General features: G+C 43.5%; 1 protein-coding gene across 1 annotated transcript in view; it reads left to right on the top strand.

Annotated features, from left to right (window-relative positions):
- LOC126101467 (uncharacterized) overlaps positions 1–27,830 on the top strand; it is an 88,021-nt gene that overhangs the window by 21,373 nt on the left and 38,818 nt on the right. The window contains exon 4 of the mRNA XM_049912118.1: positions 25,923–26,086. Within this exon, the coding sequence (XP_049768075.1) occupies positions 25,923–26,086 (164 nt within the window). The remainder of the gene's footprint in view (positions 1–25,922; positions 26,087–27,830) is intronic.

The following is a 27,830-nucleotide window of genomic DNA, read 5'->3' as shown; positions in this document are numbered from 1 at the left end:
AAGCTCGAAATTTAGTGCGGACGTCAATGCGAGATGCTTTTAACAGTTTCCACAATGAAACAATGTCTCCAAATATGGTAGAAAATCCAAAGAGATTCTGGTCGTATGTAAAGTACACCAGTGGCAAAAAAAGGGTCAATACCATCACTGCGCGATAGCGTTGGAAATGTTACCGACGATGTGCCACTATAGCGTAGTTACTAAATACAGTTTTCCATAATTGCTTCACGAAAGAAGGTGAAGTAAATATTCCAGAATTTGAAACCAGAACAGCTGTTAGCATGAGTGACATAAAAGTAGATATCTTAAGTGTTGCGAAACAACTCAAATCACTTAAGAAAGGCAAGTATTCCGGTCCAGATGGTATACCAATCAGGTTCTTTTCAGAGTATGCAGACACAATAGCACCTTTCTTAGCAATCATATACAACTGCTCACTTGATGAAAGGTCTGTTCCTAAAGACTGGAAAGTAGCACAGGTCACACCAATATTCAAGAAAGGAAATAGGAGTAACCCATTGAATTACAGACCCATATCACTGACCTCAGTTTGCAGTAGGATTTTGGAGCATATACTGTACTCGAACATTATGAAACACCTTGAAGAAAACGACTTATTGATACATAACCAATACGGATTCAGAAAATATTGTAATGAGTGCTGTCGACAAGGAATCTCAGATCGATTCCATATCCCTACATTTCCAGGAGGCTTTTGATACCATTCCTCACAAGCAACTATTAATCAAATTGCGTGCATATGGAGTATCGTCGCAGTTGTGTGACTGGATTCATGATTTCCTCTCAGAGAGGTCACAGTTCGTAGTGATAGACGGTAAATCATCGTGTAGAACAGAAGAGAGATCTGGTGTTCCACAAGGTAGTGTCGTTCGCCCTCTACTGTTCCTGATTATATAAATGATCTAGGTGGTGATATGAGCAGCCCCCTTAGATTGTTTGCAGATGATGCTGTAATTTACCATCTAGTAAACTCATCAGACGATCAATTCCAATTACAAAATGATCTAGATAGAATTTCTGTACAGTGTGAAAAGTGGCAATTGGCACTAAAAAAAGAACAGTGTGATGTCATCGACTTGGGTACTAAAAGAAATCCAATAAATTTTGAGTATACAATAAATCGTACAAATCTAAGGGCTGTCAATTCGACTAAATAAGAGCAACTAACAATTAAGAGCAACTTAAATTGAAAAGACCACATAAATAATATTGTGGGGAAGGCAAAACAAAGACTGTGCTTTGTTGGCAAAACACTTAGAAGATGCGACAAACCCACTAAAGAGACAGCCTACATTACACTTGCCCGTCCTCTGCTGGAATATTGCTGCGCGGTGTGGGATCCTTACCAGGTAGGATTGGTGGAGGCCACCGAAAAAGTGCAAAGAAGGGCAGCCCATTTCGTGTTATTGCGCAATAGGGGTGAGAGTGTCACTGATATGATACACGAGTTGGGGTGGCAGTCATTGAAACAAAGACGGTTTTCTTTGCGGCAAGATCTATTTACGAAATTTCAATTACCAACTCTCTCTTCTGAATGTGAAAATATTTTGTTGACACCTACCTACATAGGGAGAAATGATCATCATAATAAAAGAAGAGAAATCAGTGCTTGAACGGAAAGAATTAGGTGTTCCTTTCTCCCACGTGCCATTCGAGAATGGAATGGTAGAGAAGTAGTACGAAAATGGTTTGATGAACTGTCTGCCAGGCACTTGAGCATGAATTGCAGGGCAACCATGTAGATCTAGATGTAGATGAAAGGTTTGGAAGGACTTGCGGGAAGTCTAAAGTCTGTTAAGTGGCTGCGGAGTAGTTCCCTACTGGTTGAGACTAACAGGGCAAAGCAGGTGGAACTACTTATGAAGACAAAAAAATTGGGTGAATATGATGTAACTGTTGAAATGCATAATTCCTTTAACTTCAGCAAGGGTGTGATCACAGGCCGTGATATAATGGATATCGACATAGCCAAACTTAAACAGGAATGGGCATTACAGGGGATAGAGGACGTAGAGCAAAGGATGGGTAGGAATAATGGAGAAATTGAGAAGACCACCACCTTCTTTGTGACCTGTAATTCTCCAACGTTGCCTGACCACATCATGGCAGGTTTCCTCCAACTTAGGGTTAGGTCTTAGGTACCTAACTCATGCGGTGCTACAAATGCCAGTGTTTTGGTCACACTACGCTGAGTTGTAGGGGTGAAGTAACCTGTGGGAAATGTGGAAAGGCAGTCCATGAAGCTGGTATTGACTGTCCATCTCCAGCAGTCTGCATTAACTGCTCTAGCAGCCACCCATTCTGGAACTGAGTCTGCCCTGTTTTTACAGAGGAACGAAAAATTCAGGAACTGTGTCACAAAGGGGATCCCCTATGCTGAAGCCAAAAAGGAATATAAGGTGGCGAAACCTCCCATCTTTACCAATGCTTATGCTTACATGGCACAGAAACCTGTTCCTAAAGTCGACACCTTGATGCAGACGTTGTCCAGTGCACAACCATCCACCACCAGCACCTGTACTTGCATGTGTACATGCCAAGGCAAAACGAGTAAGGATAAAGCAATCCAAGCAGCCACCACAGAAAAGACACCCCTGCGGGCCTGATGGTTAGAATAGGCCCTAAGTATTCCTGCCTGTTGTAAGAGGTGACTAAAAGGAGTCTCTCATCTTTCGGCCTTTATGTGATGGTCCCCTGTAGGGTTGACATTCATTTTTCAAAATTTTCCCGAAGAGTGAGCCAATTGGGGAAGGGCGCCTTACATGATGTGTCGTGTCCATTGTGCATTGAGAGCTTTAACCCACTTTCTCGTAATGGCATTGCAGTCCCGCTCTCCTCCATCTCTAGAATGAAGACACCTTCTGAGTGCGTTTTCCTCCATCCGCTGTGCAGTGTTGTTTTCTCCACCGACGAGGACCATGGAATTCTTTGCACTTCATATCCAGCACAGTAGCCAGTCCACTGTGGTGTGGCCGCCATGTACGCTGTTGGTTGTAGCTCCATGACTACACATGGATTGCTCTGCTGATGCCTGTGCCGCTAACTCCCCACATATGCGAAGGAGTAGTTGCCTGTCAACCTGGGGCATCGGGACTCCCAGCAATGACCATCCTGCCAGGTGGCTTTTGCTGCGGCTGGGGGTGCCTGTGGGGAGGGCCCCTGGTCGAAGTTGGTGGCATCGGGGCAGATAACGCGCGATGAAGTATACCACGTCATCACTTGCTGGTGGTCATATGCAAGCAGTAACTAAGCATTCCAAGTCTCAGTACAATGCAAGGAAGTATGATCCTAAATCGTTCCCCTCCCTGGCCACACCATGGGAGGAACGCCAGGTTAAGGATGGCACTGAACCTTATTCGTCCCGGTACCATGTATGTACGAGACCTGATGGGGACTTCTTTGTCTCAATGAAGCCTCAGTTTTTTGTAGAGCATTTAGAGGACAAGTTTGGGGAGGTGAAGGGATTGTTCAAAATGCGGTCAGCGTCAGTCTTGATAGAAATGGCATCTTCTGTCCAGTCACGGGCATTACTCACTTGTGACAAGCTGAGAGATGTTTTTGTTACCATCACACCTCATAAGAGCTTAAATATGGTCCAGGTTGTTATATTCCACAGGGACCTTCTTTTGCTGTCCAACGACAAGCTGCGTGCCAACTTAAGAGCGACGAGGAGTTCATTTTGTCTGGTGCGTCCATCGGGGTCTGAGGGATAATCAGGTTGCCACCAGTGCCTTCATCTTGGCCTTTGAGGGTGACACATTACCTGAGAAGGTCAAGCAGATGGTCTACCCCTGTGATGTCAAGTCATATATCCTTGCCCAGTGCAGTGCTTTAAGTGCTGGTAGTTCAGCCATATGTCTTTCCCCTGTACTTCCAGCATCACAGGTCAAGATTGTGGACGTCCATTCCATCCCGATACTCCATGTGCCCTGCCTCCCGTCTGTGTCAACTGCAGAGAGCATTGTTCCCCTTGCTCACTAGACTGCAGGAAAGGAAAAACATGGACCTACACTGAGGCCAAGAGGAAATTTGGGCTCCTACATGCTGTGGCTATGACCTCCTCTTATGCTGCTGTTACGAGAACAGTTGTAGCCCCATCAGTTCTGCAAGTTCCAGTCAGCTCTCAGAGCTGGAAGACTACACCTGCCCCCTTGATGGTGGGGCAGCACTTCCCTCCATGTTGCTCCCGCACCACATACCTCAGGAGCACTGTCTCCCCAACCATCAGGGACACCAGTCCCCACTTCTCAGCCGGAGAAACGTAAGTCTTCTTTGGCTCCTCTCGCTACTTAGGGGTCCCTTGGGTCACTGCCTTCCCAGGTTTCTGTTAGTGGGAAAGATGACACCCGCCAGTGGTTGAAGTGCCCAAAAGCAGTTGGTTGTATGGCTTCACGATCATCCTCAGTCCCGGAGACTGAATCAGTGAAGCCCTCCCAGCCAGAGAAACCCAAGGATCAGTGAGAGAAATCCAGAAAGAAGACCCCCGAGACTAAGGGAATTGTGGTGGCACCCACACAACCACTGCCTACAAGCTCAGTGTCTGAGGATGAGGTGAAGATTGTGGCATCTGCTGAGGACTTAGATCTCGCCAGACCCTCAGACACATTGATATAGCCTGTTCATCAAATAAGTCAGTGACAGCAGATGACCCTGAGGTGTAGACTACCTCATTGAGTGTTTCATGCCTTCCCAGTCTCACGATCACGCCATCCTCCAGTGGAATTGCAGCGGTTTTTTCCACCACCTGGCTGAGCTATGGCAACTGTTAACCTTTACACCTGCTTTCTGCATTGCCCTCCAGGAAACTTGGTTCCCAGCAGTGCAGACCCCTGCCCTTCGCAGCTATAAGGGACATTACAAGAACCATAGCGAATATAATAGTGTGTCAGGTGGAGTTTGTGTTTGTCCTGAACTCTGTATGTAGTGAACCTGTGCCCCTTCAAACTCCTGTTGAAGCTGTGGCTGTCAGGATATGGATGATGCAGGAAATAACTGTCTGCAATGTATGTCTCCCTCCAGATGGTGCGGTACCCCCTGAACTTATTGGCTGCACTGGTTGATCAACTCCCTAAACCTTTCCTGCTTTTGGGAGATTTTAATGCCCATAACCCCTTGTGAGGTAGCACCATGCTTACTGGCCGAGGCAGAGATGTTGAAACTCTACTGTCTCAGTTCAATCTCTGCCTCTTAAATACTGGGGCTGCCACACATTTCATTGTGGCTCATGGCAGTTACTCGACCATTGACTAATCCATTTTTAACCCTGGACTTCTCCCATCTATCCACTGGAGAGCACATGATGACCTGTGTGGTAGTGTCCACTTCCCCATCTTCCTCTCTCTTGGCGTCATGCCCACAGATGGCTACCCAGATGGGCTTTAAACAAGGCAGTGTGGGTAGCCCATCACCTCTGCTTTCACTGTTGAATCTCCCCCATGTGGTGTCATCGATGTTGTGATTGAGCAGGTCACTACAACGATAATTTCTGCAGCGGAAAACGCGATCCCTTATTCTTTAGAGTGCCTCCAGCGAAAGACAGTCCCTTGGTGGTCCCTGGAAATCACTGAGGAAATTAAAGGGCATTGGCGAGCTCTACAGCAACATAAGCAGCACCCTTCCGTAGAGCAACTAATAGCCTTTAAGTGGCTCTGTACCCACATTCACCTGCTTATAATAGACAGAAAAAGGAGTGTTGGGAAAGGTACGTGTTGACCATTTGGTGCCATATGTCACCTTCTCAAGTCTGGACGAAGATCAGATGTGTTTGTGGGTACCAGGCCCCAACAGGTGTCCCTGGCATTAACATCAATGACTTGCTCTCTACCGATGCAAACGCATTTGCCGAACACTTTGATGAGCACTATGCTTGACCCTCTGCATCGGAGACTACCGCCCAGCCTTTCGCACCCTCAAACGGCAAATGGAAAGGAAAATCCTCTCATTCACTACACGCCACAGTGAACCCTATAATGCCACATTTACAGAGTGGGAGCTCCTCAGCACCCTTGCACATTGCTCCGACACAGCTCCTGGGCTGGATCAGATCCACAGTCAGATGATTAAACGTCTCTCGTCTGACTACAAGCGATATCTCCTCGTCATCTTCAACCGGATCTGGTGCGACGGCGTCTTTCCATTGCAATGGCAGGAGAGCATCATCATTCTGGTGCTAAAACCTGGTAAAAATCCACTTGATATGGATAGCTATCAGCCCATCAGCCTCACCAACGTTCTCTGTAAGCTACTGGAACATATGGTGTGTCGGCGGTTGGGTTGGGTCCTGGAGTCACGTGATTTACTGGCTCCATGTCAGGGCGGCTTCCGGCAGGGTCGCTCTACCACTGATAATCTTGAGTCCCTCAAGTCTGCCAACCGGACAGCCTTTCCCAGACCACAGCATCTGGTTGCAATCTTTTTTGACTTTCTTAAAGCATAAGACACGACCTGGCGGCATCGTATCCTTGCCACGTTGTATGAGTGGGGTCCTGATTTTATCCAAATCTTTCTGTTGCTGCATTCTTTCCGTGTCCAAGTTGGTGCCTCCCATAATAACCCTCTGTATTCAGGAGAACGGCGTTCCGCATGGTTCCGTATTGAGTGTATATCTATTTTAGTTGCCATCAATGGCTGTAGGGCCATCGGTCTCCCATTCTCTGTATGCGGATGACTTCTGCATTTCGTATTGATCCTCCAGCACTGGTGTTGCTGAGCGGCGCGTACAGGGAGTCATTCACAAGGCGCAATCAGGAGCTCTAGCCCACAGCTTCCAGTTTCAGCCCTGAAGTCGTGTGTCGTGCACTTCTGTCAGCATCGTACCGTTCATCCATAACCTGAACTTTATCTTAATGCCGATCCACTCACTGTAGTAGAGACATATAGGTTCTTAGGACTGGTTTTTGACACCCGATTGAGTTGGTTACCTCACTTTTGTCAGCTTAAGCAGGAGTGCTGGCAGCACCTCAATGCTCTCCGCTGCCTGAGCGACACCAACTGGGGTGCAGATCGCTCTACACTGCTGCAGCTCTACAGAGCCCCGTTTTCAATCCTGCCTTGACTATGGGAGTCTGGTTTACATTTCAACGGTGCCCTCAGTGTTGCGTATACTCAACCTAGTGTACCACTATGGCATACGCCTAGTGATGGAAGCTTTAAGAATCAGTCCAGTGACCAGTGTCCTGGTTGATGCTGGAGTCCCTCCATTGTGGATCCGGCATGCACAACTGCTCGCCAGTTATGTTGCACACATTCGCAGTTCTCCTGAGCATCCGAATTACCGTCTCCTTTTCCCACCCGCGGCAGTTCATCTCCCACATTGGTGGCCCGGGTGAGGGCTCATGATTGCAGTTCGCATGCGATCCCTTCTCTCTGAACTGCAGTCTTCCCTTTACCACCTCTACTTGAGGTCCATTCATGTACACCTACATGGGGTACACCTCGGCTGAATCTTCGTCTGGACCTTTTGCATGGCCCTAAGGACTCTGTTAACCCCGCCACTCTCCGCTGTCATTTCCTCTCGATTCTTGGTGTGTTCTGGGGCTCAGAAGTTGTTTACACCAACGGCTCGATGGCTGATGGTAATGTCGGCTTTGCCTATGTCCACAGAGGCCATATTGAACAGCATTCCTTGCCCACTGGCTGCAGTGTATTTATTCACTGCAGAGCTTGTGGCCATATCTTGTGCACTTCAGTACATCGATTCGTGTTCAGGTGAGTTGTTTCTTCTCTGTTATGATTCCCTGAGCAGCTTACAAGTTATCGACCAATGCTACCCTCGCCGTCCTTTGGTAGCAAACATCGAAGAGTCCATCTCTGCCCTGGAATGTTCCAGTTCTTCATTGGTGTTTAGGTGGACCCCAGGACGCGTAAGAATCCCAGGCAATGAACTTGTTGACAGGCTGGCCAGACAGGCTACACGGAAACTGCTCCTGGAGATGGGCATCTCTGAAACTGATCTGTGTTCTGTCTTACACTGCAAGGTTTCTCGGCTTTGGGAGACAGAGTGGCATAACAGTATGCACAACAAACTGCACGTCATTAAGGAGACTGCGAATGTATGGTAGTCTTCCCTGCAGCTTCTTGTCCTTTGTAGACTCCACGTTGGCCATACATGGCTCACACACGATTACCTCCTCCATCGCGAGGACCCACCTCAGTGTCGCTGTGGCTCCCAAATGACAGTCGTCCACGTCTTGCTGGACTGTCCACTTTTAGCCACTCTGCGGCAGACTTTTAACTTTTCCGGCACCCTACCTTCGGTGTTGGCCGACAATGCCTCTACAGCAGCTTTAGTTTTATGTTTAATTGCATGGGTGGGTTTTATCATTTGATCTGAGTTTCAGTACATGTCCTTTGTCCCTCTGTGTCCTCCACCCTAGGGCTTTTAGGGTGCAGGTTTTAATGTGTTGCAGAGTGGCTGGCTTCTTCTTTTTTTATTCTCATGGTCAGCCAGCCATGGTAATCTGCTTTCTTGTTTTTAATCTCCTCTCTCTGTTTCTTGCATCACCCAGAGGGTTTCTTGTCCTGTTTTGTCCATTGTAGTGTTTGTTGTCCTTCTGTCATTCTTCTGGTTCTTCCTATCTCCTGTTATTGTGCCGTACATCATCTTTGTTTTCTTCCTTTCCTTGGGTAATTGTTCTACTGGAAACAAGGGACTGATGACCTCGCAGTTTGATGCCCCCCTCCCTCCTCCTTTCTAAACAAACCAACCAACCAACCAGAGAACACCAGCAACAGTTCTGTAGTGAGTGTCAAGAAGGCACACAACAAGCACAGTGCCTCTCAACGCCCCCTTTCTGCCTCACCCATGAAGGGATAGGGTGCAGGGAAAGGTTCAAGACCAAGTGCCGTCAGACATCATTCTTTCACATATGACTGATGAGGAGGACATCATGGGGTTAGAAGCCTTGGATCCAGGCAGCCTTCTGTTCTCCCTTAGTCTATAAATGTTTCACCTCCTCAGTGAAAAGATAAGGGTAAATTAAAACCACATCAGTGAAATGGCTCTCATCCTACAGTGGAACTTGCAGGGGTTCAGGACACATGTGGAGGAACTCCGTCACTTATCTCGGTGTAGACCACAGTGTGTGTGTCTCCAGGAGACTGATTTCCGTCAATTGTACATCCCTGAGCTACAAGGCTATGTACTTTACAAAAAGGATGTCCTGAGCGGAGAGAGAGCTAGAGAAGGCATAGATATTTTGTTCAGTTATGACTACCACTCCTGCCTCCCTCACTGATGACTTCACAAGCAGTTGCTGTATCAGTGTACGTGCATCATCCGTTGACAATATGTTTCCTTTACTTGCCACCCCCCCTCCCCCCCACATGATACACTTGATGAAGAGACCCTAACCAACCTTATTACACATCTCCCCCACTGCTTCATCCTCTGTGGTGATTTTAATGCACACAATGTGCTTTGGAGTTCTGCAACTACCTGCACCAAGGGTAGAGGAATTGAGAAGCTTCTCGTGTCATCATATGTATAATTGCTAAATGCGGGGCAGAGCACTCGCTTCTGCACAGCAACTGGGTCATTCTCTGCCATTGATCTCTCGCTTTGCTCTCCAGCTTTTGCTCACACTGCTCAATGGGAAGTGGTTGATGACTTGCATGGAAGTGATTATTTCCCGATCTGGATTAACTTGCGAGATGGGATGGAACCTGAAAGGAAACCGCCGTGATGGGTGCTCGGTAGAGCTGACTGGACACTTAATAGCCAGTTAGCCCAGTTAGAACATTGTGCGAATGTCGAGGCATGGGTGGATCATATTACCAAAATGATCCACCATGTGCTGCAGCTTCCATTCCACAGTCCATGGGACAACAGATGAGAGGCAGCCGGTCCCTTGGTGGAGTGCTGAATGCTGCTCGGCAATCAGGACCAGGTATGCGGCACTGCATAGGTTGAAGTTTTGGCCTACTACAGAGAGTCTTGCAGCCTTTAGTTGGTGAGGGCAAAGTGTCGTTGAATTATTGGAGAGAGCAAGAACAGGTCATGGTGACAGCTCCTGAACACCATTAATTGTTCCCCCAAAAGTTCCATTGTGTGGGAGACCGTCAGGAGAATTTCTGGGAGAGGAGGCTGGTGCCCCATGGCTGCTGTAATGGGGAATGGGATTCTCCAAACCAATCAGTGAGACATTTCCCAGATTACAGCCGCATATTTTGCCAGTTACTGCAAGATCCACCGTATTTACTCGAATCTAAGCCGCACTTTTTTTCTGGTTTTTGTAATCCAAAAAACCGCCTGCGGCTTAGAATCGAGTGCAAAGCAAGCGGAAGTTTTGAAAAATGTTGGTAAGTGCCGCCACAACTAACTTCTGCCGTCGAATATATGTAGCGCTACACAGGCATGCTTTGTAGGCACAAAGATAAATACTGGCGCCAAAACGAAGACGAGCTTTTTTTTTTCTCCGCCCCGAGTTTAGACCACTGCATTTTCATACATTATCCAATGAAGTAAATACAAATTCCATATTGTTCATCTCCGAATGTAGTAGAATTTCAATGTACTACGGAAATCCGACTGGCAAGACTGGGATGTTTTTCAATATGGCCAACTCTACGTTCTGAATTTTTTCCTAACTGTGAGAAGAGATGGTTGCTAATAGTAACCTGATGAAATGTGAATCACAAGCAGTATTCTCTTCACCATTCACCATAAGAATAATATGAATATAAACATTTTGCCATGTATTCTTCCGTGTTTGTTGCTATCTCATTTAAATCCTGTCTGCCTAATAAACTACGAAACTAGAGTGAGACAACAGCAAACGCGGAAGAATATACGTATCTTGTCATGTTTATATTCATATTATTCTTATGCCTAATAATGATACAGTCTGAAATGAAGCACGGCAAGTGACTAGATTTTTAAATCTAAGATGACTCTAATTTCTGTGCAGAATTTGATGTACTAAAGAAGCGCCCGCAAAGTTTTTCAAACGGAGAAAAATTTTCGCCTAACTCTCGTTCAGAACGTGTTCTATCATACGCAGCCTATTATTTGGTTCTTGTTGATCATTCTCAAAGAAAGCAGCAGTGTAAGTAACAACTTGACATTGCTTCGCTAATGAGACGATTCGCCTCTTTTTAGTTGTAAGCGGCACTAGCGCGCACGAAAGCAAGCCATGCCGCGAGCGGCAACAGGCCGTAAACATCCACTATCAGAATGCGACAAACAGTGCATGACACAGTACAGTGATGCATTTTCAACTTAGAGTGACGTAAACACCTATAACAGAGAAAACGGCACTTATCAGATCAAAGCAAAATAAGCAATCGATTCAAACCAGACGAAGCACGTGAAAACGGAAGGGTACCCGTATAAATACGGACGGAGCGCCTGATGCATAGCAATGGCTACCTGGTAAAGCTTAACTGCTAAGCTTACGACTCGAACCAAACTACTGTAGCTGTATCGTCATTCAATGGACCAACTTTGTTTCGATTTGGAGGTGCGGCCTAAAACTTTTCTCTCCCATTGAATTTCGAGTCTCAAATTTCAGGTGCGGCTTAGATTCGGGAAATTTTTTTTCTTGATTTCAAGTCTCATTTTTCAGGTGCGGCTTAGATTTGAGTGCGGCTTAGATTCGAGTAAATACGGTAGTCAAGGTCCAGGTTTCCAGCGCCATAGAGCGGTTGCTGAAAGATGTAGTTTGGACCTCTGTCCACCTCTGATGAAGATTACAACTGCCCATTTTCCATATGGGAACTGGATTATTCTGCATTGTCTGTGGCTCGTGACACATCCCCTGGTCACAACAGGATCCATTACTGTATGCTGCGGCACCTAACAAGACAAAGTAAAAATATCCTTTTCGCACTTTTTTATGCCGTTTGGGCATGAGGCAACTCTAACTCCTCTTTTAAAACCTGGGAAATACCGTACATGCCCAAGTAGTTACTGTAGTGTTGCCCTCACGAGCTGCATGGGGAAGGCCTTGGAGCGGATGGTCAACTGCCGTCTTGTCTGTTTCTTAGAATCCAGGCAACTCCTTAGTCGCTTTCAATGTAGGTTCAGGAGGTATCACTCCACCTTTGATAATCTTGCCCTCCTGGAAGCAGCTTATACAATAGACTTTCCTATGAAGGCATCATCATCTGGGTACATTTTTGTTCTAGGTTTATATTCTAGGTATATTTTCTAGTACATCAAGAAGGCCTACGATACTACTTGGAGGCATGTTCTCCTGGAGCAGCTTCACGAATGGGGTTTTCGTGGTTGTCTTCCCCTTTTTATTCAGTCTTTCCTCTCACCACGATATTTTAGATACTGAGCTAGTGACGTCCTGTCTGATTTCTTTGAGCATGAGAACGGTGGCCCTCAAGGTAGTGTTTTAAGTGTGACTGTCTTTGCCATAGCTATTAATAGCATTACATCCATAGTGAAAAGTCCTGTCCAGTACTCTTTGTTTGTGGATGACTTCTCTGTGTTTTGCTCTTCTTCAGGCCTCACAACGACAACACCTCAGTTGCAACTAACTCTTCGGCATTTGGATGAATGGGTGCAGAAGAGCGGTTTTAAGTTTCCCACCGAGAAGTCTGTGTGTGTTCTTTTTAACCGTTCTTGTCTCATTTTAACACTTACAGAGTTTGTAGTTGCCGTCACCTGCGGACTGGGTAAAGTCAGTGTCTCTCTGTAATTTATTACTGCTTTACAGCTCACTGTTACTGGAATTCCAAAACATTTTTATGTTTATTGAACTTTTTATGTTAAGTACTCAAATTTTGGGGTCAATAATTTAAAATTTGAAGGCACCAATGAAATTTCAAGTCAGTGATATTTATTGCCAGAAAAAAATTGAAAAAGAATTACAGTACTGCTATGTACAATGAAACATGTTATTATCTTCTAAAAATATTTACAAAACACTTGAAATAAAGAAAAATAACAATAAGCATAAGTTCAGTACACAATTTTGTGGTGGACAACGGTGTGATAAACTTTGAAGCAGCACAACCCAACATTACATTCAGTGCACTCATATGAGGTGTCCTTTCTTCCAGCCTTTCCTGTTGAACAGGAGCATAATTCGTAATATAAAATTCTGGGAAGCTAGCAAAAAAACGACGTGCAGCATTAAAATCTGCAACAAATCTTGACTTACTGCTATTTTCGGATGACGTGTAATCTGAATCATCATTAGACAGCCATATTTCACCATCTGAAAACTCATCAAGGACTTCATAAATCTTTTCCTCCAAACATTTATCCTGTTCACTGCACATATCGAAAAGAAAATCAAAACGAAAACACTCAAAACAAATGAAACTGAGAGGATGCCAATGTCTATAAAGTAAGCTACAATAACAAAGTCTTTCATAAACACAAAGTATTCCACTGAGTTCACTGCTGCCATCTAGCGCTCACAGTTGAAACTACGAAGCCTGCAGACCACTCAGACTTCGCGGTAGTCGTAAATATATGTTTGATGCCCCAGAGAAACATTGTAACTGCTGAGATGTAACATTACGTCGGCTGCACGCTAAGTGTGAAACTTTCCTGAGTTGAGGCAGAGGGACACTGTCCTTACTTTTAAAGACACGATGAGGTATCTGGGCCTCATATTTGACTCTAAGCCTATGTGGTTACCACATCTTTTAAGGATCTGAAAAAACGGTCACTTACGGCGTTAAGTATTTTAAAATGTCTTAGCCACAGTATATGGAGAGCAGACAGGACTTGTCTGCTCTGATTTACGGGGAATTTGTGCAATCTCAGGTCTACTATGGGTGCGCGTATATGGGTCTGCAAGATGTTGAATATGCTGCACCATGAAGGGATTCGGTTAGCCCCTGGGGCATTGAGAACAAATCCTGTACTAAGCCTCTGTGCAGAGGCTGGTGAACTGTCCCTTCCCATAAAGCGACGGCCACTTATGATGCGCCAGGCGTATAAAACACTGCCCACACCATACAAACCCACCTACCATACCGTTGCTCAGTTACCATTGGAAAGACTTTTTCGTAACCGGCAACCGGCAACAGGCAATGAGGCCCTATGGGATTCATGCACAGAACAGTCTTAATGTGAGGATTCACCTTCCTGACAAGTATACTGTTTTCTCAACAGAGCTCCACGCGATCCTGAAGGCACTGGAGCAAATGCATCATATTCGGGCAAACAGTTTCTCATTTGCTCCAATTCCCTTAGTGTCCTACAATTGCTAGAGAACCTGTAACCAGCTGAGGAGTTGGTCTGGCTGATACATGACCAACTGTACTTGCTCCAATGGCAGGGTAAGCAGGTGTCATTCTGCTGGGTGCAAGGTCATGTAGGGATGTGGGGAAATGAACAGGTCAGTCAGGCTGCCAAGGAGGTCTGCAGAGGGCAGGATGTGGCACAGTGTCCTATTCCCTTGCAGGCTGTAGTTTCTGCACTACACAGGAAGTGCAAGCAGCTGTGGGATGAGGAATGGCTGGTGGTGACGGCCAATAAGCTGCGGTTATTGAAGCTAACAACCCAGCCATGGCGTTCCTCCTGTCAGTTGCTCAGGCGGGATGAAGTTACCCTCACATGTCTTAGAAAGGGGCAGTGCCCTCATACACACAGCTTTTTACTACGGCAAGAGGATCCCATTTTGTGATGCTTGTGGCATGCACATCTCTATCCGCCGTATTTTAACGGAGTGAATTTTATATCGTGATGCAAGAGCGGAAGCAAATATTGGTGGGGATCTGCCCTCTATTTTAGCTGAAGATGAGACAAATATGACTAAGGTTTTAAAGTTTTGTGATGTGTCTGGACTCTGGGTTAAACTTTTAGGCTGGAGGTTTTAGTGTGTTGCAGAGTGGCTGGCTTTTCCTTTTTTTTTTATTCTTGTGGTCAGCCAGCCACATCCATCTGCTATATTGTTTTAGCTCCTTGAACCACATTCTTCCTGTATTGTTAATGTTTTACTACTGATGCAATACTTCGTTCCATGCTTCAGTGTGGATACGCACATGATTTTCCAACTTTTGTTACCTGTGTTTTACATGCTGTTTTATCTTCCTGTTTTGTGTATTTTACTGACACTTGTCTCAGTTTGTTTTCACATGGGTGCTAGAGACCTTGCTGTTATGCGCACATACAAACATGTTCATGTCCATATCCATACACCCTGTTTCTGTCACCTATCTTAAATTCAACAGATCTTAGACCTTGAAAACCTTCAATAGTTTGAAAGAAAAGTTGACAAAGAAATCAAAGATGGTGATTTCAGCAGACTCATAGATACTCATGATCTGCCAAACACAGACCTTATGTACCTGGACATTATACCTACTCATTTAGAGGAAAACTGGACTGTGATTCACTACTCTGGCCTCTGCATCCTTCCCCTCCTTTTGCCCCACACCTTTTTCTCTCCCCATGTTACCCCCAGGGTAATTGTATAGTGGAACTGTAAGGGTACTACGGCCACCACCCTGAACTACAACATTATGTTCACTCTATCATGCAGTTTGTATTGCCTTACAAGAAAACCATGATTCTTGTAATCAATGTCCTGAGCTCAGTTCCTATTTATAATGTAGGAATCGTGCCAACCTCCAGAGGGGCATCAGAAGTAGTCTGCTTGTTTATTTATACAGTTGTGTTTAGTGAATGGGTTCCTATTCAAACAGTGTTAGAGCTGGCAACTGTGCAAGTTTCAACAACCATTGATATCAATATTTGTGGTATTCACTTGCTGCCAGACAGGTACTCTGATTACTTAACCTGATACAGCAACTCACCTCCCTCCCCCATCCTTCCTACTTCTGGAAAGGGAATACCAGACAATATTTTAGGGGTCTCCTCATCAAACGGTTGCTTGATTTTGAATTGTGTTATCCCTTATGCATATCATTCTTGACCATTGATCTCACACTTGGTACCCTAACTTGTGATGACTTCTAATGGTTCTATCATTCCTGTTACACTCCTTTCCTAAGCAACTGCCCTAATGGGGTGTTCCACAGAGGAAACTGGGAGACTTACAGGGTGTGTCTGGAAAATAATGCAGAACTTTTTTTTTTTTTTTTGCTACACGACTGCACATCGCAGAGCGCTTTGGACCGACTGGCAGTTTTGGGGGAGGAGGTTGACCTTGCTGCTTTCCAGCAGTAGATTTCTCAATTGCCACCATGGTCTTGGAGGGTTAGGGCTTATTCTTCCATGAACCTCTATATAGTGGTTGCCTTGAACTTAGGATGGAGAAAATTCCAGCACAGTGCCATGCAATAAAGTTTTGTGTGAAGCCTAACGAGGCACTGGAGGAAACTATTGGATTGCTTTAGGAAGCCTTTGGGGGTGATTGCCTTTCCAGACTGCAGTCAAACAGGCGGCACTAGATGCTTAGAGGAGGTCAGGAGAAGGTTGCCCGTCAGCATTGCAGACGGATGACCATGTATGACAGTTGCTGGATTCAGACCTTTGAATGAGTGTTCACTTGATGTCAGAATTATTAGACTTGCCAAAAACAGTTTTTCATGATATTGTATTGGAAGATTTGTGCATAACTCATGCCCAGAGTTTTGATTGATGTACAGAAACAAAAGTGTGTGCAGTACACGAACAACTCTCTGAAAATGATCCCAGTTTCCAGGACACATGATCACTGGAGATGACCCGTGAATTGTTCAGTATAATCTGAAGTCAGAGGCAGAGTGCAGAATGACATAGCACGTCTTCGCTGCGCCAGAGGGAGGTTTGCATGAGCAAGTCCAGGGTGAAGTCGATGCTGGCCATATCGCCTAGGCTCAGTTTTATAAGTCACTGCTCCAGAGACTGAATCACGGGGTCGCCCAAGTTTGAAAGGAGTTCCACACTTCATGGAAACCGCATCACATGCCGGCCCATACTGCCATTGTTGTCACGGCTTACCTGACCTGTATCAGTGTGACAATGTGCAGCAGATGCCCTACAGTCCCAAAGTGGCCCCAGGAGACATTTTTTTGTTTCCTAGGCTGAAAAGGGATCTCAAAGGAAAGCATCTCGAGTTGATGAACAATGTACAAGCTACACGGTGGCTTCCATGAAGTGCATGCCAATTGGGAAGATCTGGAAGGCTTATGATGTATGGAAATCGTGCTGGCAAAAATGTGCTGAGGAAGAAGGGTCATACTTCAAACTATTTTAAGTTGTTGAACATATATGATAAAAAAAAAAAAAAGTGATGTGTTACTTTCTGGACAGGTCCTGTATACTTCAGATGTCACTTTTGAGTTCCTCTGTCTGAACCTATTGTTGATGTTCTTCATGGTCTAATAGTTACAGTTACCAATTCTGCTGATATAGTGATCCTTCTATAAGGGCCTTAATCGCTGATGACTGATCCTCTGTTAGGTTGAGGATTTGGCAGTGACTGCTGGTGAGCTCTTCAATGATTCAAATGACACCCTTTATGGTCAGTCTCATAATCTTCAAAAAGCTGTGTACAAGGGCGTGTTTATTAATTAAACGTGAAAAGAAAGAATGCTGGGAACATCTCCTCTCTCGGAATGCGTGTCCTCTCTATTCAGGTAGAGGCAAATTTTCATGTGTAGCTTGACCACCAGCAGCTCAGCAGCTGATGGCAGTTTTAAACCTTTTGCATCGTAGTATTATTTTCACTGATTCATCTCATCTTGTGGAACAGTTTGTTCCACTTTGTGATGCCATTAGAGATAGTCTCTTTCCCTTCCACCTTCCAGGCACATGAACAAAGGACGGAAGACCACTTTCTGCTCTTCACTGAACACTATTAGCGCTGTATAACAAACCATTTGCAGAAATGAAATGGCTTCGTGCCTTCAACTTGTCCCACGTCGTCGTCTGAGGCCCTAACTTGACCATTAATCAAATAATCCAAAACCTGATTACAGAACATAAATATTTTCTTTTCAATGTGTTCCATCTGGCACAGATATGAATTCTCCACATGGTGGGGGAACATATTATTATCCCAGTCCTTAAGTCAGGAAAGGACACAACTTCCGGTGATGTTGTTGTTGTTGTTGTTGTTGTTGTGGTCTTCAGTCCTGAGACCGGTTTGATGCAGCTCTCCATGCTACTCTATCCTGTGCAAGCTGCTTCATCTCCCAGTACCTACTGCAGCCTACATCCTTCTGAATCTGCTTAGTGTATTCATCTCTTGGTCTCCCTCTACGATTTTTACCCTCCCAGCTGCCCTCCAGTGCTAAATTGGTGATCCCTTGATGCCTCAGAACATGTCCTACCAACCGATCCCTTCTGCTAGTCAAGCTGTGCCACAAATTCCTCTTCTGCCAATTCTATTCAATACCTCCTCATTAGTTATGTGATCTACCCACCTAATCTTCAACATTCTTCTGTAGCACCACATTTCGAAGGCTTCTATTCTCTTCTTGTCCAAACTACTTATCGTCCATGTTTCACTTCCATACATAGCTACACTCCATACAAATACTTTCAGAAACGACTTCCTGACACTTAAATTTATACTCGATGTTAACAAATTTCTCTTCTTCAGAAACGCTTTCCTTGCCATTGCCAGTCTACATTTTATATCCTCTCTACTTCGACCATCATCAGTTATTTTGCTCCCCAAATAGCAAAACTCCTTTACTACCTTAAGTGTCTCATTTCCTAATCTAATTCCCTCAGCATCACCCGACTTAATTCGACTACATTCCATTATCCTCGTTTTGCTTTTGTTGATGTTCATCTTATATCCTCCTTTCAAGACACTGTCCATTCCGTTCAACTGCTCTTCCAAGTCCTTTGCTGTCTCTGACAGAATTACAATGTCATCGGCGAACCTCAAAGTTTTTATTTCTTCTCCCTGGATTTTAATACCTACTCCAAATTTTTCTTTGCTTTCCTGTACTGCTTGCTCAATATACAGATTGAATAACATCGGGGAGAGGCTACAACCCTGCCTCACTCCCTTCCCAACCACTGCTTCCCATCCATGTCCCTCGACTCTTATAACTGCCATCTGGTATCTGTACAAATTGTAAATAGCCTTTCACTTCCTGTATTTTACCCCTGCCACCTTTAGAATTTGAAAGAGAGTATTCCAGTATTTGGTGACATTAAAAGCAATGGTGGTAACATTAAGAGTGCAAAGGGAATTCCACTGTTAAATGCAGAGGAGAGAGCAGATAGGTGGAAAGAATACATTGAAAGCCTGTATGAGGGTGAAGATTTGTCTGATGTGATAGAAGAAGAAATAGGAGTCGATTTAGAAGAGATAGGGGATCCAGTATTAGAATCGGAATTTAAAAGATCTTTGGAGGACTTACGGTCAAATAAGGCAGAAGGAATTCATAACATTCCATCAGAATTTCTAAAATCATTGGGGGAAGTGGCAACAAAGCGACTATTCACGTTGGTGTGTAGAATATATGATCTGGCGATATACCATCTGATTTCGGAAAAGCATCATCCACACAATTCCGAAGACGGCAATGGCTGACAAGTGCGAGAATTATCACACAATCAGCTTAACAGCTCATGGATTGAAGCTGCTTACAAGAATAATATACAGAAGAATGGAAAAGAAAATTGAGAATGCGCTAGGTGACGATCAGTTTGGCTTTAGGAAAAGTAAAGGGATGAGAGAGGCAATTCTGACGTTACGGCTAATAATGGAAGCAAGGCTAAAGAAAAATCAAGACACTTTCATAGGATTTGTCGACCTGGAAAATGTGTTCGACAATATAAAATGGTGCAAGCTGTTCGAGATTCTGAAAAAAGTAGGGGTAAGCTATAGGGAGAGACGGGTCATATACAATATGTACAACAACCAAGAGGGAATAATAAGAGTGGACGATCAAGAACGAAGTGCTCGTATTAAGAAGGGTGTAAGACAAGGCTGTAGCCTTTCGCCCCTACTCTTCAATCTGTACATCGAGGAAGCAATGATGGAAATAAAAGAAAGGTTCAGGAGTGGAATTAAAATACAAGGTGAAAGGATATCAATGATACAATTCGCTGATGACATTGCTATCCTGAGTGAAAGTGAAAAAGAATTAAATGATATGCTGAACGGAATGAACAGTCTAATGAGTACACAGTATGGTTTGAGAGTAAATCGGAGAAAGACGAAGGTAATGAGAAGTAGTAGAAATGAGAACAGCGAGACACTTAACATCAGGATTGATGGTCACGAAGTCAATGAAGTTAAGGAATTCTGCTACCTAGGCAGTAAAATAACCCATGATGGACGGAGTAAGGAGGACATCAAAAGCAGACTCGCTATGGCAAAAAAGGCATTTCTGGCCAAGAGAAGTCTACTAATATCAAATACCGGCCTTAATTTGAGGAAGAAATTTCTGAGGATGTACGTCTGGAGTACAGCATTGTATGGTAGTGAAACATGGACTGTGGGAAAACCGGAACAGAAGAGAATCGAAGCATTTGAGATGTGGTGCTATGGACAAATGTTGAAAATTAGGTGGACTGATAAGGTAAGGAATGAGGAGGTTCTACGCAGAATCGGAGAGGAAAGGAATATGTGGAAAACACTGATAAGGAGAAGGGACAGGATGATAGGACATCTGCTAAGACATGAGGGAATGACTTCCATGGTACTAGAGGGAGCTGTAGAGGGCAAAAACTGTAGAGGAAGACAGAGATTGGAATACGTCAAGCAAATAATTGGAGGACGTAGGTTGCAAGTGCTACTCTGAGATGAAGAGTTTAGCACAGGAAAGGAATTCGTGGCGGGCCGCATCAAACCATTCAGTAGACATATGGCCAAAAAAAAAAAAAAAAAAAAAAAAATTCCAGTCAACATTGTCAAAAGCTTTCTCTAAGTCTACAAATGCTAGAAACATAGGTTTGCCTTTCCTTAATCTTTTTTTCTAAGATAAGTCGTGGGTATAAGGAGGGTATAAGATGATCATCAACAAAAGCAAAACAAGGATAATGGAATGTAGTCGAATTAAGTCTGGTGATGCTGAGGGAATTAGATTAGGAAATGAGACACTTAAAGTGGTCAAGGAGTTTTGCTATTTGGGGAGCAAAATAACTGATGATGGTCGAAGTAGAGAGGATATAAAATGTAGACTAGCAATGGCAAGGAAAGCGTTTCTGAAGAAGAGAAATTTGTTAACATCGAGTATAGATTTAAGTGTCAGGAAGTCGTTTCTGAAAGTATTTGTATGGAGTGTAGCTATGTATGGAAGAGAAACATGGAGGATAAATAGTTTGGACAAGAAGAAAATAGAAGCTTTTGAAATGTGGTTTCTCCATATGACTGAACAGAATTCATGTCTGTATTTTGCAGCTGTGACTTATATAACTGATAATTTGGTAATTTTCACATCTGTCAACAACTGCTTTCTTTGGGATTGGAATTATTATATTCTTCTTGAAGTCTGAGGGTATTTCGCCTGTCTCGTACATCTTGCTCACCAGATGGTAGAGTTTTGTCAGGACTGGCTCTCCCAAGGCCGTCAGTAGTTCTAATGGAATGTTGTCTACTCCCGGGGCCTTTTTTCGACTCAGGTCTTTCAGTGCTCTGTCAAACTCTTCACACAGTATCGTATTTCCCATTTCGTCTTCATCTACATCCTCTTCCATTTCCATAATATTGTCATCAAGAACATCACCCCTGTGCAGACCCCTCTATATACTTCTTCCACCTTTCTGCTTTCCCTTCTTTGCTTAGAACTGGATTTCCATCTGAGCTCTTGATATTCATGCAAGTGGTTCTCTTTTCTCCAAAGGTCTCTTTAATTTTCCTGTATGCAGTATCTATCTTACCCCTCGTGAGATAAGCCTCTACATCCTTACATTTGTCCTCTAGCCATCCCTGCTTAGCCATTTTGCACTTCCTGTCAATGCCTACTTCACTTACTGCACTGCATTTTTATATTTTCTCCTTTCATCAATAAAATTCAGTATCTCTTCTGTTACCCAAGGATTTCTACTAGCCCTCGTCTTTTTACCTACTTGATCCTCTGCTGCCTTCACTACTTCATTCCTCAAAGCTACCCATTCTTCTTCTACTATATTTCTTTCCCCAATTCCTGTCAATTGTTCCCTTATGCTCTCCCTGAAGCTCTGTACAACCTCTGGTTTAGTCAGTATATCCACGTCCCATCTCCTTAAATTCCCACCCTTTTGCAGTTTCCTCAGTTTTAATCTACAGTTCATAACTAATAGATTGTGGTCAGAGTCCACATCTGCCCCTGGAAATGTCTTACAATTTAAAACCTGGTTCCTAAATCTCTGTCTTACCATTATATAATCTATCTGAAACCTTCTAGTATCTCCAGGGTTCTTCCATGTCTACAACCTTCTTTTATGGTTCTTGAAGCAAGTGTTAGCTATGATTAAGTTATGCTCTGTGCAAAATTCTACCAGGCGGCTTCCTCTTTCATTTCTTACCCCCAATCCATATTCACCTACTATGTTTCCTTCTCTCCCTTTTCCTACTCTCGAATTCCAGTCATCCATGACTATTAAATTTTCGCCTCCCTTCAATACCTGAATAATTTCTTTTACCTCATCATACATTTCTTCAATTTCATCATCATCTGCAGAGCTAGTTGGCATATAAACTTGTACTACTGTAGTAGGCATGGGCTTCGTGTCTATCTTTGCCACAATAATATGTTCACTATGCTGTTTGTAGTAGCTTACCCGCACTCCTATTTTTTTATTCATTATTAAACCTACTCCTGCAATTTCCCTATTTGATTTTGTATTTATAACCCTGTATTCACCTGACCAAAAGTCTTGTTCCTCTTGCCACCGAACTTCACTAATTCCCACTATATCTAAGTTTAACTTATCCATTTCCCTTTTTAAATTTTCTTACCTACCTGCCCGATTAAGGGATCTGACATTCCATGCTGCGATCCGTAGAACGCCAATTTTCTTTCTCCTGATAACGACGTCCTCTTGAGTAGTCCCCGCCCGGAGATGCAAATGGGGGACTATTTTACCTCCGGAATATTTTACCCAAGAGGACGCCATCATCATTTAATCATACAGTAAAGCTGCATTCCCTCGGGAAAAATTATGGCTGTAGTTTCCCCTTGCTTTCAGCCGTTCGCAGTACCAGCACAGCAAGGCCGTTTTGGTTAGTGTTACAAGGCCAGATCAGTCAATCATCCAGACTGTTGCCCCTGCAACTACTGAAAAAGCTGCTGCCCCTCTTCAGGAACCACACATTTGTCTGGCCTCTCAACAGTTACCCCTCCGTTGTGGTTGCACCTACGGTACGGCTATCTGTATCATTTACGCACACAAGCCTCCCCACCAACGGCAAGGTCCATGGTTCTTGGGGGGGTTATAGCAAATAGGAGAATGAAAATGTCAATGTAATACAAGTTAACTGAGGGGATGCCTATCGAAAGGCCCCAGAATTAGTCTCGCTTAAAAACAGTAACAGTGCTCTCATGATACTAGGGCAGAAAGCTGGCTGAAACCAGACATTAAGGGTAGTGAAATTCGAAATTCTGATTGGAATGTTTTATCTCATAGGTTGGTTGAAAGCTGGTTGTGAATGTGTGTTTATAGCCATAAAAATGTATTATGATGATACATAGTGAGGTTAGTACTGGTTACAAATGTGAAATAATATGGGTGTAGATGAATGGATCAAACATGGTCATCAGATGCTTTTATAAACCCCCTACATTAGCAGCAGTAGAGACAGAATATTTGAGAGGAAACTTGGAGAGAATTTTGTGTAAATTTCCAGGCCATTTTACAGCACTAGTTTGAGACGTCAACTTGCCAGCTATAGACTGGGAGACTCAAAAGGCCAAGGAGGGGTAATAGGGATAGGGAGTCAAGTGAAATTTTCTAAATGTTTTATCCAGAAATTATCTTGAGCAACTAATCAGAGAATCAACCCGTGAAAATAACATATTAGATCTCCTTGTTACCAGTATGCATAAATTTTTTGTCTTGAACAGTGAATCAGTGATGTTAAAATCATTGCAGCATCACTCAGTAAGGTTGTAAATAGGAGTATAAAGAAAGATACAAAGGTATTTCTCTGCCTAGTAAGAGTGGCAAGAAACAAAATTCAGATTATCTTGTGTGGTCAGTGTGAAAATTTTATCTCCACCACTGAAAATGTTGAGCATCAACATACGAAGTTGAAAAGTATGTTTGAAGCAAAGTTGTGGAGGATGGGAAAGAACCTGCAGTGATTCAACAAATGCAGAGAGCATCCCAGGAAATTTGAACGTAGCCCAAGCCTCAGAAACAATGAATGAAGCCAAAATTAGCATAATGAGAACCATGCATGAAGTAAAATTCTGTCTACTGACATGCCAGAAATCCTAATAAATTTGTTTGAAAGTGAAAGCAGAAACGTACTGAAGCCATTTTGTCCAGACGCTCTGCCAGCAAAGACAATGAAATGGAGGATGATACAGTGAAGACCAAAATACTAAACAACTCAGATCTGTTTGACACTGCAGAAGATTACACCTACTCCAGTCTGGTCACTAACATCACCTCTCCCATCAAAGGCAGGGCTACCTCCACCACACACCGTTGGGTGGCTTGCGGAGTGTAAATGTAGACGTAGATGTACTTGTGTGGTCTACAAGCTAAGCTGCAACCACTGTGCTGCATTCTATGTAGACATAACAACCAGCAAGCAGTCTGTCCGCATGACTGACCACCGACAAACTGTGGCCAAGTAACAATTGTACCATCCTGTTGCTGAACACGCTGCCAAACATGATATCCTTCATTTCATTGACTGCCTCACAGCCTGTACCATATGGATCCTTCCCACCAACACCAGCTTTTCTGAATTGTGCAGATGGGGACTTTCCCTGCAATACATCCTACGTTCCCGTAGCCCTCCTGGCCTCAATCTTCATTGGTCACTGTCCTCACCCATCCATCCTCTTCCCTGTTCCCATTCCAGCACTACACAGCCGTCATTCCATCACCACACCCAGTCTCTTCATTTCTCTCCTTTTCCTCTACTCTCCCCAGCCCCCCCCCCCCCCCCCCCCACAGCCCCAACCGCACCTCTCCCCTATCCTCAGTCTAACCAGCAACGCTTCGCTGTCTGCCACACCCACCATACTATCCCTCGCCCTCCCGCTCCAGCCACTTCTTTACCCCCACCCAGTCATCACTCCCTTCATGCACTGGTGCTGCTGCTCACAGTGTGGTTTCAGTTGCTTGAGATTGCAGTCGTGTGTGTGTGTGTGTGTGTGTGTGTGTGTGTGTGTGTGTGTGTCGGGGGTGGGGGGGATGTGCATGTGTGTGCTTTTGTTTCTGTCTTTTGTTGACGAAGGCCTTAATGACCGAAAGCTATAATTGTGAGAGTCATTTTGTTGTGCGTATCTGTGACTCAGTATCTCTGCAACACTATTATGAAATATTAACGTACCCGAATAATGTAATGGCACAACAATGTGTGTCAAACAACTATTTCATAATATTATTGAAGCAATGATTTTAACTGGTAAACAAAAAGGAGAATCAGTGTTCACGCCAAGAATCCCATTGGTAACTCATATGCCATTTTCTTAGAAAAGAGTAAAATTTCCTGTGAAACCAGCAATTAATAATAATAAGGCTCAGGGCCAAATATTTCACCACTGCAGAGGTAATTTGAAGCAAGCCTGTTTCTCACATTGTCAACTCTACAATGGGTTTTCACATGTTGGACAAAACAGAAAGTATATATGTGTACGCACCACACAATCAGACCTGAAATATAGTGTATAAGAATGTAATTTAACAATATACTTTATATGTAAGATATTTGTCCGAATAAAAAAAAGAGCAAAGAAGTCTCTTTCGCTCCAATTTTTTTGTCCATTATTACATTTATAAAACTACTGACAGAAAACTAAAACCATAGTGAAGTGGTTTATCATCAGCTAGTAGTTGGTAATTGTCATAATAAAAGAGTAACAGTTTTTAGTGTAATTTCAGAACATTCCAACTTTTGCTGAAAATGATGATATTGTTGCAGAATGTACATTCAGAGGAGAGGAGAAGAGATTGTGGCTTATGTGGAAAAGTACTGTGGAGCAAACGAGCTTACGCTATTCACTTCCGTATGAAGCACAGTGCTCAGTCTAAAGTTGGATTCCGGTGTCGTATTTGTCAACAACGCTTTGACTCTAAAGATGAAAGGTAAGTTACAATATCTTATAAGACTGTGTATGTCCTTTGGGCTAATATAACAAAGAAAATAATTGATTAGTGACAGTATAATGTAAATAGATAGATAAAAAATCTACTCATCAAGTGGTGGCAGGAGAACGCACATACACACAAAAAGGTTTAACTTTTGCAAGCTTTCAGAGCCAGTGGTTCCTTCTTATGGCATAAGAATTAAAGGGGAATGAAAAAGGGTGAAGGGAAAGGACTGGAGAGGTTTAGCAAAGGGGATACCGTTCAGGTAACTCACCTAGAATGCCAGGTTGGGGGAGATTTACTGGATGGGATGGGAAGGAAAACTTTTCCTTCTCATTCCGTCCATTAAGTCTCGACTGATCCAGGTTCTGGATGACTTTTCTGAACTGTACCCCCTTTCCTAAACCTAAATCTCTCCAGTCCTTTCCGTTCACCTCTCTTCCTTCTCCTTCAACTCCTTTCCTCAGAGGAGGAGGAGCCACTAGCTCCGAAAGCTTGTAAAAGTTAAACCTTTCTGTGTGTATGTGTGTTCTCCTGCTGCCACTAGGTGAGTAGATTTTTTTTAATCTATCCGTTTACGTTATACGTATGCCCTTTGTCAGTTTTAGGGATATGAACCTAAATTTCTCTAATTTTGCCACTGGCATAGATGACACAGTGCTTAAATTGGATGATGGGGAATGGGCCATTTGGATTTAGACTTTCCATTGTTTCTCTATAAACATAAAGGCTGGATTGTCCCTACAACAAAGCCATGATTGATACCTAAGAATATTTGTGTTGCTGTTTTGTTTAGTGGGAAACTATTCGTAAAAGTATCAAAGATTTTCCAGAAGTCAAGAAATTAGATGTCAAACAGGTTTCTACTACATACAGCATTTTCAGTCTTCTAAATGAATAGAACAAAGTTTCACATAATTGGTGCTTGTGTATCGATGTTGGTAATGTAAGTCTGTGATCATACCTAGCCACAAAACAATGAATGAACTGTTTCTTTTTCCACCCACATGTTGAGCTTTGTTGTTATAGAGATCATATGTAACTTGATATGCATCTGGACATTTCTGGTTAAAGGCTATTTGTGTAGCTCATTACTAGTTACATTCATTTTGACAAAGACAGTATCCATTCTGTCCCAGTAATGTGATTGTTTTCATTGGGTAAGCTTTTTAAAACAAAAATGCTGCAGAATAGGTGTTAGAAATTGCCAGCGCAGCAGGCTATTACATCTTGTGCAGATAAGTGTGTAATTCATCAAAACTGACACTTTAGTATCAGTAAAGCAAAATGAAAAGGAAGCTGGAATATAATATTTTACAGGCTACCAGTTGAAAGAATATTGAGTTCTGTCAAACAGTTTGAAAGCATTAGTAGTCTAATGCTCACTTCATGCAAGATTCATTTTTCTTCAATATTGATTTCCTGTCAGATAGTACTGTTGGAGGAGAGCTAGAGTTATTGGTGTATGGCTTTGGATTATTTTCCATAGTAATGTTCCAAATGAAATTTAAGAACATAGTTCCCTCGCCCTTTTTGTAAGTGGATCAGGAAATGAAATGACTAGTAGTCATCATACTTTAGCTTGCAGAGTATGTAAGCTATTGACAATTTAGACCTGAATACCTTTGGTGATAGAAGATGTAAAAGTGATAGCAAAGGCACTGTCTGTATGGTGTCAACAGTTGACATTGAAACATGCAAAGCAGTTATGTTTAGATCATGGGAGAGAAAAAAGTGTCTC

The sequence above is a fragment of the Schistocerca cancellata genome, chromosome 9 (genome assembly GCF_023864275.1).
Source record: "Schistocerca cancellata isolate TAMUIC-IGC-003103 chromosome 9, iqSchCanc2.1, whole genome shotgun sequence".
In the NCBI taxonomy this organism is placed as follows: domain Eukaryota; kingdom Metazoa; phylum Arthropoda; class Insecta; order Orthoptera; family Acrididae; genus Schistocerca; species Schistocerca cancellata.
This window is presented reverse-complemented; position numbering and strand designations above follow the sequence as displayed.